The sequence below is a fragment of the Manis javanica genome, chromosome 11 (assembly GCF_040802235.1).
Source record: "Manis javanica isolate MJ-LG chromosome 11, MJ_LKY, whole genome shotgun sequence".
NCBI lineage: Eukaryota > Metazoa > Chordata > Mammalia > Pholidota > Manidae > Manis > Manis javanica.
Window position 1 is genome coordinate 108,444,342 of NC_133166.1, and position 15,959 is coordinate 108,460,300.

The following is a 15,959-nucleotide window of genomic DNA, read 5'->3' on the forward strand; positions in this document are numbered from 1 at the left end:
AGGTCAGTGGAGGACGTGGGCAACAGGTACTTAAATGAGTTGTTACATGAGTCACAGAACCAGAACTGACCCCAGATCCGACTGAACAATGAGGAGCGTCTGAAAAGGTAGGTGAGAATCAGGTGCATCTTGGGAGGGTGAAGAATGTTTAGGTGGACTAGAATATAGTCCCAAAGTGGGTAAAGATGGGTACAAATTCTAGGAGATGGGAACAGAAACTTTAGGCAATTATTTATTTTTGCCTAATGGAAATGTAGAGATTAATAGAAGACCATTTAAGTAGAGTCAGTGGCCTTACCAATAACATAGTGAATGTGAAAATGCTTTATTAATTCTGAAGATCCATGAAAGTGTGTGTAACTTAGTGTTACTGGCTTTTCTGGTTATCTTCTACTGTGTGTGATTTAGCTTAGTTTCAGCTCATTTACAACAAAGAAGTAATTGCTTAGTTCAGTTTAAGACATTTCTGAAAAGTTATTGTATATGCCAGATATTATCCTGGGTACTACAGACATTAACAGGAGAGAAATAAGACGCTCCCCCGCAAGTGAACGTGAGAGATATGTATTTACCGTTTCTGGAAGTAGTTGGGCAAAGCAGGACGGTTTGCCTGAAGGAGCCAGGGCTTTGGAGTCGGAAGTCTTGAGTCCGCGTGACCGTCGTCTCCGTGTCTGCAGAACGAGACTGACAATGCCTTTTCTCTCACGAGACTGAGGGTCAGTGGGGCTCCTCCTCCTCCGAGATGGGAGGAGGTTGGACGTAAGAACTAAGTAGCTGTGGATTTGGATCTAGGCTATGCAGACTTAGCCCCTCTGAGTCTCTTTCCTTATTTGCAAAATGTAATAGTAGTAGTAGTAATGTCCTAGAGTTTGCGTGATGGTTAAATGCTATACTGCATGCTAGGTACCCAACACAGACAAATACTGAGGAAACACAAATAAACGTGAACTTCTTTTCTTTTTCACTGTGGCCATGTGAGTGGGGATTTCCAGTGGCATAAAGGTGAAGGCTTCAGTGAAAGCCTTTAGGTGTCTTAGGTGAAGTCGTAACCCACAGGCCTGGGCTGCTCAGTGCCGGGGCTGGATTCGCTGTGCAACAGAAAGGACTTCTAATTTTTGCCAGAAAAACTATTGTGAAATAACCATGACGTTAAGATAGCTCTTCTAATAAAAACGCACGCCTGACTGTAAGAGCACTTTGATAAAGCTTCATAAAGTTGCCAGAGTTTCTTTAAAGTCCACACATTTGCCCGAATAACCTGCTGCCATGATGTTTTCTCTTTTTCTCCCCCAATTAGTCACGATTTCAAGTGAAGACTAGTCGTTAGCAATCTGGTTGTTTGTTCTGTGTTTTTTATAGAGTAGGAGGCAAAATAGCCCAAATGTTATTTAGTCTTTGTGTGATATTTGAATGCAAATAGAGACTAATCATGTTTTCACCAACTAATTTAAGTAAAGGAGTAAGTGTATGGCATCCCTGAAAATAGTTTTATGTTATAATTTGTTCTTTTTCTAACTAGCAGTTTTCATCAAATGAGGTCTCATGTATTTATTCCTTAAATGGTGGTAGAACCGTGTTGAGCCAGACACTTGTGTTATTGTTTTCCAGGCAAAAAATCACGCAAAGCAGGGAATAAAGGAGGTGAAGAGCAAGCTGAAGCCCAAGGTGTGTCACTCTTCATTCTGCCTCAGTTCCTGCATTAGTTTGAAGCTTATAGTTTATAGATCACATGAGATTTATGTTTTTAATGGTGTTTGAAATATGCTTAGCCCTTTGTTCAAGAATGTATTTCTCATAAGAAGCCCTCTGGCAACTATCTGCCATTCTATATACATACACTGGATAATCTCTTCATTGTTTGCATATTTTGTCACAGAACTATGGAGATCTTCAAAGGTGCTTTAACGGATGTATGCTGTCATAAAGTTGATTGCCTTGATACCACAATTGAAATTCTTGCTTCAAGCTGAGAATTTTTTAAAAGATGATCTCTGGTGTGGAATTAAGCCAGGGATGCTGTCCTTTGGGTTTATAGACTCTTTCCATAAAACGGCTGCACATTGAAGCATAGTCTTCATTTTACAAAAGATTGTGTTTGAGGGTGTACATGTTTCAGTCTGTGACGGCTGCATGTATATGAGTATCTCTGTGTATCTGTGTTTGGTCTGATCACATGTCACCTCCCTGTAGACTCTATCACTTATGTTTCGAATTTCTACCTTTGGAGAAAAAATACTGCTTAAAACTTCCATTTTGGTGATGGAGAGTAAATGATCTTCATATTTTAACTCATAATATAGAAAAATGTATCTTCTTCCTAAAAAGAATCTTTATTTTATTTTATTTTATTTTGGTATCATTAATGTACAATTACATGAACAACATTATGGTTACTAGACTCCCCCATTATCAAGTCCCCCACACACACCCCATTACAGTCACTGTCCATCAGCATAGTAAGATGCTATAGAGTCACTACTTGTCTTCTCTGTGTTATACTGCCTTCCCCGTGTCCCCCCTGCCCCCACATTATACATGCTAATCATAATGCCCCTTTTTCCCCCATATCCCTCCCTTCCCACCCACCCTCCCCAGTCCTTTTCCCTTTGGTAACTGTCAGTCCATTCTTGGGTTCTGTGATTCTGCTGCTGGTTTGTTCCTTCAGTTTTTGCTTTGTTCTTATGCTCCACATATGAGTGAAATCATTTGGTACTTGTCTTTCTCCACCTGGCTTATTTCACTGAGCATACCTTAAAGAAATTCTTTAAATTTATACTTGAAGTATTATTCTGTTACTTAATCTGTACCAGAAACTTGCCTAAGAATGATAAAAGGAGTATGTTTAAGTCATTACTTGTGTATTTCTTCATATGTAGGAAAATGAGGAAGATTATGGGACCTGTTCTGGCTCTGTACAGTACACACCCCTTTACACATTACACGGTGACAAGGAAGGAAACCTAGAAAAGCATAAGCTTGCCCAGGTAAGGCTGTTTTCCATGTGTCTCCAAACTCCAAAATGGTGTAATTCCAATGAGTTACTTTGTAACTTTTGTCATGTGATAAGAAAACGTGAAATTATGGTCATGGAAATGACTCAGTGGTATCTATCTGGTCAGGCTACAAGGGGATCGGGAATCAAATATTCCAGACACCAGTCTCTACATGCCTTGTGTCCTCAGATAGTTCATTGTCCATGAAGGGGAAGGAGACAGTCGATTGTGTGCTGTATATACAAAATACGAAGTGTAAGAGCTTTCTGATGAGAGGAAAATCACAGGTTTCTTTTACTACAAAAGTAAAGTGAAACTTATACATGGGAATTTGACCATTACAATAATTTATAGAAATTAGAATATGAAGTAATCTATGTCTATCTTTTTCTAAAGTTAGATACTTTAGTTGCTCTCAATATTTAAAGCTTCTGCTTATATGCTGACACTACTTAAAAATATTGTTTTCAAGTGGGAAACTGTCTATATGTGTCTCTGATTTTGCATCATTGAATGCTTCTGAAGATTCTAGTGAAGCAAAATTTGCATATACCAAATCTTATTTTAAGTGGCCTTAGAAAACTAGCTTTTAAAACAAATTCTTGAGTAGATCATAGTGGCAAAATGATGGAACTGGAAACAGCTGCTAAGCTTCATTTTTAGAGTCACTGAAGTTTACAGATGAGGAAGTGATACCAGAGTGGTCACACCTCTTACCATAATTTCATACCTACTTAGTGGCAGAATGGGACAAACCATGTCTAGCTAGCTCTCTTGCGTCTGCAGACAGTCCCGGAGAGGGGGCCTAAAGTGCCCCCACAAGTCTTTAGGACAGGGAGACAGCCACGAGGCTGTGCTAATCCCTGGCCTAGTGAAGAAAACCTGCTAGTCCAGATACTCAGTACCTGCTGCGCACCAGGGACTGTTGCAGGCATGCTAGGAAAAACGAGGTGTCTGCCTTCACTTTTAGAGCATACAGCGTGCCTTCTTTATGATCTGTGCACTTATGAAGCTGTGTTTTCATATGTTAGTATTGCTTACTTGCAGCATGTTAGCAGTACATGTCACTGTACACCTGAAGTAAGACTTTCAATAAAATAATTATTCTCCAAGTATATAAACCTTCTCTGGCTAGTACTGTTAACTGGAAAACATTTAACTTAAAACTGATGACGGATTTGTAATTGATTCTCAGTTTTTTACGCATCTCTTAATATGTTCAATTGCTATCTGTACTCAAGTTTTAACATCTTAAAACTTTTGCAAAATGTTTACTGTCTTAATATTGGAAAATTTAGGTTATATTTCCCATGGTAAATAGATTTTTATGTGAAAAGAATGTGGGATCTTTGTTACCTACAGGATGCTTTAAGCTGCAAACACTTAAACTGGAGAATCATCTATCCTAAATGTTCATTTTTAAGTTAAGAAAACTGTTTTCAGCTCTTCATATTTAAATTTTTAAATTGACCTTTAACATGGCATAGTGTTTCTATCATAATTTAACTATAAAATGTTACTGATTTCTATTTTTGTTTTCTGATAATTCCTAGAGATATAATACCTAATAGAGAAAATTGTATTAGGTTATAGAAAACTTTACAGGATAATAGGTTGCATTTGTCGTATACTTATCCTGAATTCTCATGAGTGTCATTTATTATAATATCATTACTTCAGTTATCTGCATTCATTAATGAGTGTTTTGTGTGCTTTTCAGGGGGCATGATGAATACTCACTCTAACATGAAGTAAGAGAAGTAGGGCTTATTCTTTTAAGAGTTATAATATGATCTTCCTATTTGGCATATAGGTATTTACTAAACCAACATATTTATAGATGTATTATGCCAATGCTGAGATGCTGATAATGTCTGAATAACAATCTTTACTTTTCAAGTGATAAATATCTGTGTTTCAGGGAATGTGCATACCTGGTATGTATGTTCTTTATATACGTATGTCCTATTATATAAATAGGTGTATATATCTGCGTAAATATATTTTAACAGCTAAATAATTTGAGTTCATATTTCCAGTAATATTTATCATGATTTAATATTTACTTTTGCTTGTATTTTTTCTATAATTGAAATTTGATTGTTTAGTTTTAGATTCACATATACACTTAACAAAGAGGTAAATTTGAGGCCCTTTGGCAATTTTTCCTTGCTACTTCCCACCCTTCTTTCACGCCAAAGTTACCAGAATGCACATTTTCATGCAACACCGATCTTACTTCTTTGGGTGGATAGTTACAGCTCTCTGAAGTGCTAGCGCTTGCGGCCGGCAGCCTGTTCATAAAAGCAGACCATGGTGCATCCACATGGACGCTGTCGTGTAGTCCCTGATTTGAATTATCTTTAATTTCATAATGTTAGCAAACTTGAACAAATGAAGTAAGACAGTATTAGAGTACTTATTACAAGGATATAGGCATCCTGTAGGGCGCCCAAACGCAGGAATGTGTGGAGGCCTCTGGTGGGACTGGAACTACAAAACGCAGAAAGCAGGCTGGGCAGCGTGTCAGCCCCACGGCATCCGTCCCCCCAGCCCCTGCACCGGCCCCGGCTTCTCTCGGTCCCTTTCTCCCGCCTGCCCTGTTCTCTCTGCGCGCGTGTTCACCGGATGTTCTGGGCACTGGCTTTCTAACCTTCTCTGCCGGATTCCAGCTACTCTTCTGCCCTTCCTCCCCTCTCTCGGCCTCACAGGATGGAAGAAACTCGGGGCCTTGCTCCGGATGAGGCTCTGGCTTAATTTGAGGCAGTGTTGTGGCTGGTTTGATCTTCTCTCCAGACCATGAGAACATCCTCCGTGTCAGCCATAGGGCTGCTTCACTCTCTGTCACTTATGTGTGCACGTATCAATTACGTGAACAGCACTTCTGATTTCCTTAGAAGGAACTCTTTCTTCGCATTCACAACTGGGTTCACCGGTGCAGGAAGCCTGGCTTCGGGCTCACTAGGCTGTTGACCTGCCTTCCTCACGAAGCTTAACTGTTTCTAACTTGTGATTTAAGTCAGAGAGGGGGACTCTTCCTCTCACTTGAACATTCAAAGGCTATTGTTGGGTTACTAATTGGCCTAATTTCAATGCTGTGTCTCAGAGGCCTAAGGAGAGGGAGAAACGGGGATGGTGGATCACACACATGTATCGGCTGACCTCACTGTCGTTAGATGGGCATGGTTTGTGGCATTACAGCAGTGACATCCAAGATCACTGATCACTAGTGATAGTAAGAAAATCTGAAATATCGGGAGAATTACCAGAATGTGGCACACAGAAACACAGTGAGCAAATGCTGCTGGAGAAATGGTGCCGACAGACTTGCTCAGTGCAGGGCCGGCACCAGCCTGCAACGTGCACGAACGCAGGGCCCACCAAGTGCAGGTAGGCGAGATGTGCCTGTTTATTGTGGGGGAGACAGAAAGCTGGTGCTAGAACCGTGAGCACAGTAAGATTTTCAGTTAAATATATAAGCATTTCTAGGAATAGTTAGATGTGATAAAAGGCAGAATCTAGATTTTTATAAATCTGTCAGAAATATTGTTTTAATTACTCACATATATATTTTAATGTGATTATATATTAATACATATATAATGTATTAATTACTCATATATATTCTACCTGTTCCAAAAATAAATTTACCTCTTACAAAGAATCATAGAATGAAATATTAAAATTCATTTAATTCAGATAAAATTCAAAACAGAGAGAAAGTAAGTGTAGTAAGAATCTAAGGGCTTAGCAGCCAAAATTAGGAGAAAAACAGAACCATGATTTTAATGCACAAAGAGTTTTTTTTAAAAGGTTGTGGAGGTGCACAATGCTTCAAGGAAATGGGTTGTCGAGGCGGATCCACAGGCAAATTGAGGTCCCGAGAGCTCCAGTCTGTGCAGGAACCTAGTGGAGGCGAGAATCAGCTTTTCAGGAGACAGAAATTTGCTGCTCTGTATCTGGTGTCCTCTCTGCAGCTGTCATCTAAAATGCTCAAGTTCAGTAGTACCTCTCTCAAAGGCAGCTTGCTTCCAAGCTGTTACCTTAGCTTTCACAGGGGAGTTGAACTGCCTTCAAAAAATGAAGCAGGCTACAAGCAGAAACAAGCTTAGGGCACTTGCTCTCCTCTCTGTAAGTCTCACTGAATCGAAAAGAGTAGCACCGCTTGCTCCTGTTAGAACCGGCCTCTTGGTGGAAGCACGCCTGGGCCCCTTTTTATGCTTGATTATTCAAATAACCGATTTCTCTTAGAAGTCTTGCAATGTGGTAAATTCAGGCACCTAAAAACAGGATTCTGTACAGATCTATGGGATTTGGTAACCAGGTACGTTTGATGTTTTTATTACGATTTTCCAAACGTCAATTGTTATACAATTGAAATAACATAAAACACATGAGAGCAGGCTTGGAAAACTGATGAAGAGAGACAGTTCCTTGATTAACAGTGAGGATGGCTGTGTATGTATGTCTGTGTGCATTACATGACTAATTTAAAACTCCCAATAATCCAAGCAGAGTGAGAACTGTTATCCCTATTTTCAAGATGTAGAAACAGGGGAGCAGAGATTAAGAAATGTGCCCAGAGTCCTACAGGTAATAAATAGCAGGGTAGGACAGACATTGGAAAACAGGCCCGCTGATTCTGGAGGTGGGGTGCCTGTCGGAGACAAGGGGATGGAGCTCATAGCCAGAGGGACTTGACTTTGGACAAGGTTGGCGTTTGGCACTGAACCAAGCGTAGCCACCCTGGGCCTGGCCTTCTGCATTCTGTGAATGGCAGTGACAGTACATGTCATCTTCCTGGGGTGCTGTGGGCATTATAGATGATGTATGCGGATTATTAGCCATTGGCAGCCACCCACTTAACGCCTCCACACGTGCCCCGAGCTGCAGGTCTCTTCTTACTGCGGAGGCACAAGCATCCGACTTTCCTCCCGTGGGCTTGTGTCCCACAGGAGTCAGTTTCTAGGGGCCTCTGGTCACCAGGCAGTGGGACCTAAAATTGTCCATCTTCATTCTCACTAGGCATGACTTTACATCCTAGTTTGAATTTGAAAATAAATATACAGCTTATTGTACTGAAAAATCTCTTGGGTTGTAAGTTTATGAGACCTCGAGTGTGTCATCTGATTGTCAGTTAAGTTATCTAAATGAAGAATATGAGCTTGACTTGCCCGTTCCTGGCCCATTTGCTCGTCCATTTGACAAGCTGACTCAGCTGTATAAAGAACCTTACATTTCCAGTTTTCAGCTAGACTTGTGTGAATGAAACACCTGTATTTTCATCTGTTCTCAAAAGATGAAAATGAGATCATGGTAATTTAAATTCCAAGAATGTGTTTTGAACTGAAAAAGTTTCAGGGTCTGGGTATACAGAAAAGAATAAAAATGAAAATGTATGTTGTTTTAGGTCTGTGTTCCATTACTTAACTTATCTCTGGAATAGATGGTGAATCCACATCTATCCCCCAACAAATAGTAATTTGTGCACTAGTCTGCTAATTAGTATGGTTATTTCCTGTTTTGTTGATGAGGCTTAAATAAATGTCAGGAGTACAGCCATGAAGCTCTCCCAATTAGGCTCTACGTTTGTAAAGCCCAGCCCTTTTCCCTTTTGTGTGGAGATGACAGCTCCAAGAGCAGCCCATCTAACAGGGCTCCAGGGAAAGGGTCCTCCTCTGGTTTTATTGAAAACAGAGCTGGTCGGCTCCGGGGAGAATACTGCCAGTGGTCATGGTGCAGAACATTTTAATCCTGCCACATACTTACCTTCTTTCATCTATTTTATTTTAGAACCAAATACTGTAGACTTAGTGAACAATGTTTAGATTAAGCCTGTCATCTAAAATTGCTTAAAATACTTACCAGTAAAAATTGATTGTAATTTTCTAAAAATGAGAAATTCTTCAGATAATATACAAAATTCATATGAATCTAAGCACCATTTAAATAACACTAGCCATTCTTATTATATAATTATAATGTGTATGTATCTGTGTGTCTGCGTGAGACACACATACGCACACTCACTAGACTGGCAAGCCGCAGGCAGGAGTGTTGCTGTGCCACAAGTCGGCCTTAGCAGATGGACGGCCCTGAGCAGGCACAGCCCTGCGGCGGGACCAGTGAGAGCGGGGGATCGGAGCTTTTTGTTGTCAGCCCTATTAAAACCCCGGCACACACATCATTCTTAACCATTTCATGTCTGGGACACATAGCAATGCCCTCAGATTTACTTTCAGCCTATCCAGTTAACTGTGTAAAAGCTACTGAGAAACTATGAATGGAAGGTTATTTTTCCACTTGTAATATGATAGAAAGCAGGGTGCCTGTTGATAGATACCCACACGTGGAACATAGTCAAGACCTTAACCCAAATAGAGTGTTTACAAATAGAAATATGTGTAGAAGTTGTAATTTCTACTAATGAGACCAAGTACTATTAAGCTAGTGGTCATTTACTCTGTTTTTAAATATGTTGACATATAGAAAATAAGGAAGAGGTGTGCACCATAAAATATGATGTGAAATCTGTGATTTTCCATTTTTATACATTATGTAAGGTGAAATGCACGCTAAGAATGAAATTTTGCCATCTTTTTGTGTGCTCGTGTATTTGATGATTTATAAATCGTCCTAATGGATTTGTAGAATCTAGTGCAACAGCAGGGGGTTCGTTTCATAATTGATAAGAGATGTAATTTCATCAAAGAATGCACTTAAAAGTTACGTATACCTTTTTGGCATGTAGACACTTGAAAGTAGGGCATTTCAAAGCCACATTTTGGTTGAATGGGAAATTAAAATAAATCCCAGTATGTAAGTGTGTTTTAAAAAATATGAGCAATCAGGTGGTTTAGTTTACATCTTACAGATAACAAATCTCATGTTTTAAATGCTGCAAATGACATTTTTGTGAAATTTAGAGAATCTAAGTTTTTATCTTATAAATTATTTCCTAAATATATTAAATGATGGAATATTCACACCATTAGGGTGCGGCTTTTAGAATTGTATTTATGACACTTTTCTTCATAGGAATTCAGTGAACTCTGGGAATAAAATGAAAGTAATTAAAAATAGTGTTTCTTGCCCAGGGTGGCATAACAGGTCTCAGAAAATGGCACACTTGTTGGGATCTTTGGAAAAATACAGCCCATTGAATGGCTTTGTTTTATTGGTATAGAAAGAAATGGTACAGTCATTGTTTGCAGAGGGTAGACCCTGCTGCTTCTGACCAAGAAAAAGTGATTCTAAGCCACAATGAGAAAGATAATTGTGAGCTGGGAGGAGGAGGAAGAAATGTGTATGGTGGTGGTCCAGATAATTGGGAAGAATACTCAGTTACCAGTTTTATAAAATAATAAAAATATGCTTAACCAAGTCATAATAAGCAAAAAGCCCTTATTTTTTTACTTCTAGCATTTTGTTTAATTTTGACCAGTATTGAGAGCACTATTATTACAGTCAAGCTAAAATGTTGAATTAAAATGATAAGGAAATCTATTATTAAGTCTCAAATGATAGAAATTAAAAAAATAAGTTAGGGAAATGTTTCAATTAAAAGATGTCCACAAAAAATACTGCCTCAATGAAAACACATTGTTAATTTAAAGAAAACTATTCTTTCTCTGTTGTTCTGTTGAAATAATATTAATTTCTAACATGTCACATTTGATTATAGTTAAATTTGTGCCCTGCCACCCGCCACCCACCCAAATTCAGTTATGGATTACAAAGGTGCCCTCTGGTGGGCATTGTAATACTTTATTTCCTTGTAAGCAAAACAAAATTTATAATTATAAAATCTGTCTTTCAGAGTAGTATCTTTTAGGAACACAGTAGAGGGCACATTGAAGCATTTATATCATCATAAAACTGTTCAAGAGCATTATTCTTTCAAAGAAGTAACTCTAAACCAACTTCCTTCACTAACTGACCAGGGTTTCATTTTTAAATGTTTAGCTGTGCTGAATAATACCTAGTATACTAAAAAGACGTAATAGAAGATGGCCTTGCTTATGTGAACACGTCTAGTATATATTATGAGATGCTTTTAGGTTGAAACATATCTTTTTAATGTTATAATTGTACTTTTCAAATTTATTGCCACAAATGGCTGTGTCCTTTATTACAAAGTCTTGAAACAAAAATAAAGGTACTCAATTTTTCCATTTAGTAAATATAATGAATGTTACAATTCTACTCTTTACATCAGTAATCAGATTGCCAATATTTTTCCTCTTTTCAGTTCTGTTTAACTTTGTGAGTTACCCCCATTACCACTTGAATTATTTTAAGGGCTTTTGTGAAATTAACAGGTCTCTATTCCAAAAATATTTTAGACAGTTTTTTGTTTAGATTTTTATAGACAAATTTTTATTTTGTTCCAGGAGTCCTGGATAAAGAAATGATGATTTTCTTGCTATTTTGTACATACAGAACTGCTTTTAAGGTTGGTCAGAGATCAGTATGAGCATTGATGAAAGGAAAAGCCAGTCTTTCTTTGTAAAGGTTCCTGCTGCCCTACTGTTAATGTCCCTCAAGAGAGAAATTGACCGGAATATCATTAGGTATATAACTACAACAGTGTGATAGAATCTTATTATAATTTGAACTGGATTTATATCTACTGTACATTGTTATATTTCCTGATTGGAGCATAAAATATTAGAATAATATATAAATATTTTAAGTTAGTGTGTGCCCCCATACCAATTACAAAACAGGACTGTTATGTTTGCTGCCTTCTCTGGAAGTTCTTTATGTTCTTCTCACATTTGGGTATAATACTGGTCTTTTCACAGAAGTCTGTTCTCTCTTTGCTTTTATCAGTATCTTTGACAGTTGTGAAATAATGCTTTTTGAAACCAAAATATAATTGCAATTTCTGTTAAGATTCTTGCTACATTTAATACAGAAACAATTTTAAGACTCTTTCCACACACATACATTTATGCTTATTATATATTGATATGTTAATCTGAAAAATAAAATCCAATTATAATTATTTTATAAATCAAATATTTTAATCTTTAGTTAATGTACTTTTTACAGTTTATTAAAATGATTGGAAATAATATGGTTCTGTTCATCAATGTGACTTTTTAATTGTTTATCTCAGCTAGAAAATTCATCTCCACCTCAGTCAGTAAAAGCAACCAAATTCTGTGTTTTTTTAAAAATACAGTGGACTCATTGTGTATCAGAAACCTTTTTAAATGTTGAAATATTGAAACCCTGTCAGCAGAAGAGAAATTGCAAATAGTTTGCCATTCATCAAAGGATTACATGTTTATTTATTTTGCTTTGAGAATAATATTTTGCTAGTCATATAACCTGTATTCATGCTGCTGCTCAGTAATCTCTCCGTGCTGAAGAGTCACTGCAAGATCCTTGTTACATTTTGCATTTTTCAAATACTAAAGAACAGAAAAAATAAACAATATATTTTAAGTATTTGTAGTTAATATAATTACTTAGCATGTGAGCAGTTCTTAAAAGCTAGCTGAAGACTATTAATTCCTAGTCATGTCGCTTATAATCACAGGTGGATAATGAGCCCTGTGGATACGCGGTCTGCCCGCCACCCATCAGCTCACTTCAGTGAGAGGACCTGGAGAATGGCTGGTACATTGTTGCCCTTGGTTAGGTTTTTATAGCCTCTGACTATACAAAACGGAGAAATGAATTCTACAGTACTGTCTTTCTATGGTGATCTTGATACACTACCTTGCCAAAATAAATTTCCTAAAGGAAGTAAAAACTTCCTAAGGGAAACTTCGTAATGTCAATAAAAAGAGTCTGTCAGGGGGCCCATTCGGATATTCTCTCTCCAAAATCTGATATGGAGATTTCTTCAGTCTAATTCTAGAGGAGTCCCCAGCTTGATTTTAACTAAAATAAGCTCCCTCTAATGCAGTTAATGGTACAGTGTGGACCAAATGGAAAAACCTAGTGGAGAGTCTAATTCAGTTGACAAAAACTACCGGACGTCCATAGTACTGTCCCCCTGCCTCACTGATGACCCTCGCCTGCCGATTCCAAGGACTTCCCTCCACTGACCGTTGTGTCCATCCTCCCTTCTCACTCCTGGACCTGGACCTTACTCACTAGAAGGGTGTCGCGTAGGGGTGTGAGGACCTTAGGCTTCCCAGTACAGCAGGCTGGGGCTAGAGTATCGGCTCTGCCGCTTGGCAGCATTTCACCTTGAGTTACTTCCTTAACCTCTCCAATCTACGGAGCCTTCCGAGATATAAAATTATAATAGTTATGTCCGCCTTTGTAGTGTTATAGCAGCGATTGAAATTAGCATAGTGATAGAATTTGTTCTTTCAGCACTCACTGTAAGTTTAATAAAATCGGGTAATGCTGTTTCTGTTCTCTCAGCTACCATAGCAACCCCGCAACAATCTAGTAAAAAAGCCCACTCTGTGCCGGGAGCGCAGTGGGTCAGACCAGGTGACAGCACCCCCGACTCCTGGGTGCTCCATGCTGTTCACTGCTGTTTCCTGGCTCTCATTTCTCTTCGTGTTTGTTTAGAAAATTTCTCATTTTTTAAATTTAGTACATGTATGCATTGCAGAGTGTTTACCACAATAAAGTTAGTTGACACATCTTTCATCTCACATAATTTCCATTTATTTGTTGTGGTGGTGGGAACATTTAAGTCACTCTCAGGAACTTTCAAGCGTATCACACAGCACTGCTCACTAGAGGCACTGTGTTGCACATGAGGTCCCAGAACTTATAATTGGAAGTTTGTACCCTTTGACCAACATCTCCTCTTTTCCCCACCCCCAGCCCCTGCCACCACCAGTCTGCTTTGATTTTGGCTCTTTTAGATTTCACTTGATAATGAGATCATGTACTATTTGTCTTTCTCTGTCTGACTTATTTCACTTAGCATAATGCCCTGTAAGTCCATCATGTTGTCACAAATGGCAGGATTCCCTTCTTGTTTATTGGATAATACTCTGTTGTATATATGTGCCACATTTTTTTATCCATTCATCCACTGGTGGACATTTAGGTGTTTCACGTCGTGGCTGTTGTGAATAGTGCTGCAAGTTTGCATGGGGTGCAGGTACCCTTATGAGAGAGTGTGTTCATTTCCTTCTGAAAGTACCCAGAGGTGGGATTGCTGGATCATATGGTATTTCTACTTTTAATTTTTTTAAGAAATGTTCGTATTCTTGCCCATAGTGTCCATACCAATTTTACATTTCTCCCAGTGGTGCACAAAGTTTCCTTTTCTCCACATCCTCGCCGGCATTTGTTATCTCTTTGATGACAGCCATTCTAACAGTCATGAGGTGATTTCTCGTTGTGGTTTTCCTTGTGTGAGTTATATGAATTCCCTGTATATTTTATATATTAACCCCTAATTATATATATGATTTGCAAATGTTTTCTCACGTGAGAATGGGGGGAAATTTTTTATTATGCTGATCATTTCTTTCACTCTGCAGAAGTTTTTCAGTTTGATGTCATCCCACATGTTGATTTTTGCTTTTGTTATTTGTGCTTTTGGTGTCATATTCAAAAAAATCATCACCAAGACTAATGTCAACTTTTCCCTATTAACTTTACGATTACAGGTCTTAAGTTTAAGTCCTCAGTCATTCCAAATTGATTTTTGTGAGTAGTATAAGATGAAATTCATGCAGTTTTATTCTTTTGCATGTGAATATCCAGTTTTCTCACCACCATTTACTGAAGAAGAGATTGTCCTTTCACCATTGAATCTTCTTGGCCTCCTCACCAAATATCAGTCGACCATACATGCACGGGTTTATCTCTGAGTTCTTGAGTCTGTGTCATCGGTCTGTATGTCTGTTTTTATAGCAGTGCCGTACAGTTTTGATGACTGCAGCTTTGCAATACTGTTGGAAATCAGGAAGTGTGATGCTTCAGCTTTGTTCTTTGGTGATTTGGCTATTTGGGGTCTTTAGTGGTTCCACATGAATTTTAGGATTGTTTTTCATATTTCTGTGAAAAACGACATTGGAAGTTTAGTGGGGATTACATTGAATCTGTAGATGGACATTTTAACAATATTAACTCTTATAATCCATGAACATAGTGTATCTTTCCATTATTTTTCTGTCTTCAGTTTTTTTCATCAGTGTCTTAAAGTTTTAGTTGTATAGATCTTTATGGTTAGATTTATTTCTAATCATTTTATTATTTTTTTTGTTCTTGTAAATGGGATTGTTTTCTCTATTCCTTTTTCAGATAGTCATTTTTAATGTATAGAAATGCCATTTTAGATCATTTCTATTGACTTGCTTTAAAATTCACTGATTCTTCAGTCTGCTGATGAGCCCATCAAAAGATTTCCTCATCTCTTATATCATGTTTTTTTTTATTTCTATCATTGCAACTTGACTATTATAGATTCTGTCTCTCTGCTATCATCTGTTTATGCATATTGTCCATATTTAATTTTTTTCTCACTGTTTTATTTCTGGTAGTTCCTGAGTGCTGGGTCCTGTGTGTAAAAAAGGAGTCAAGAGTCAGTTAATAGTACGTACACACAGAAATAACCCAAACTCCTCTTCTGTAACGCTGGTAACACAAGAGGTTGAGTCCACACAAGTTGAACTGCTTTGGGTTTTGCTGATGTCATCACCTGCAGTGGGCTGCTATCACCTTGGTCTTAGAGTGAAGCACTTCCAGCAGAGGTACAGGAAAGTTTTTCTTAGTTTTCCACCTGCGCCCTCAGCTGTCAGCAGTCCTGGAACCCCTCAGCCACACACAGGATCCCCTCAGTGTTCCCGCCTCTCCTCCGGCAGGTGACTTCTGTCGCTGGTCGCTTGGCCCTAGCTCCCTGGGTTCACTGTGCTCTGGGCCATTCTCAGTCTTAGCAGGCCGTGTGCTCCTGCCTCAGGTGTGGGACTTTCCTAGCATCCCTCCTCTCCCCCCCTCCCCCATGGAAGATGAACTCCTAATATCTGTGATTAG

At 38.5% G+C, this 15,959-nt stretch overlaps 1 protein-coding gene across 17 annotated transcripts in view; it reads left to right on the top strand.

The window, feature by feature from the left end:
- DENND1B (DENN domain containing 1B) overlaps positions 1-15,959 on the top strand; it is a 268,058-nt gene that overhangs the window by 227,796 nt on the left and 24,303 nt on the right. For all 17 annotated transcript variants that reach the window (XR_012123013.1, XR_012123012.1, XR_012123014.1 and 14 more), the window contains 2 exons: positions 1,609-1,665; positions 2,877-2,984. Coding sequence is in view for 14 of the 17 variants with exons in the window: in XM_037004680.2 (XP_036860575.2) it covers positions 1,609-1,665; positions 2,877-2,984 (165 nt within the window). In the remaining 3 variants the exon portion in view is untranslated. The remainder of the gene's footprint in view (positions 1-1,608; positions 1,666-2,876; positions 2,985-15,959) is intronic.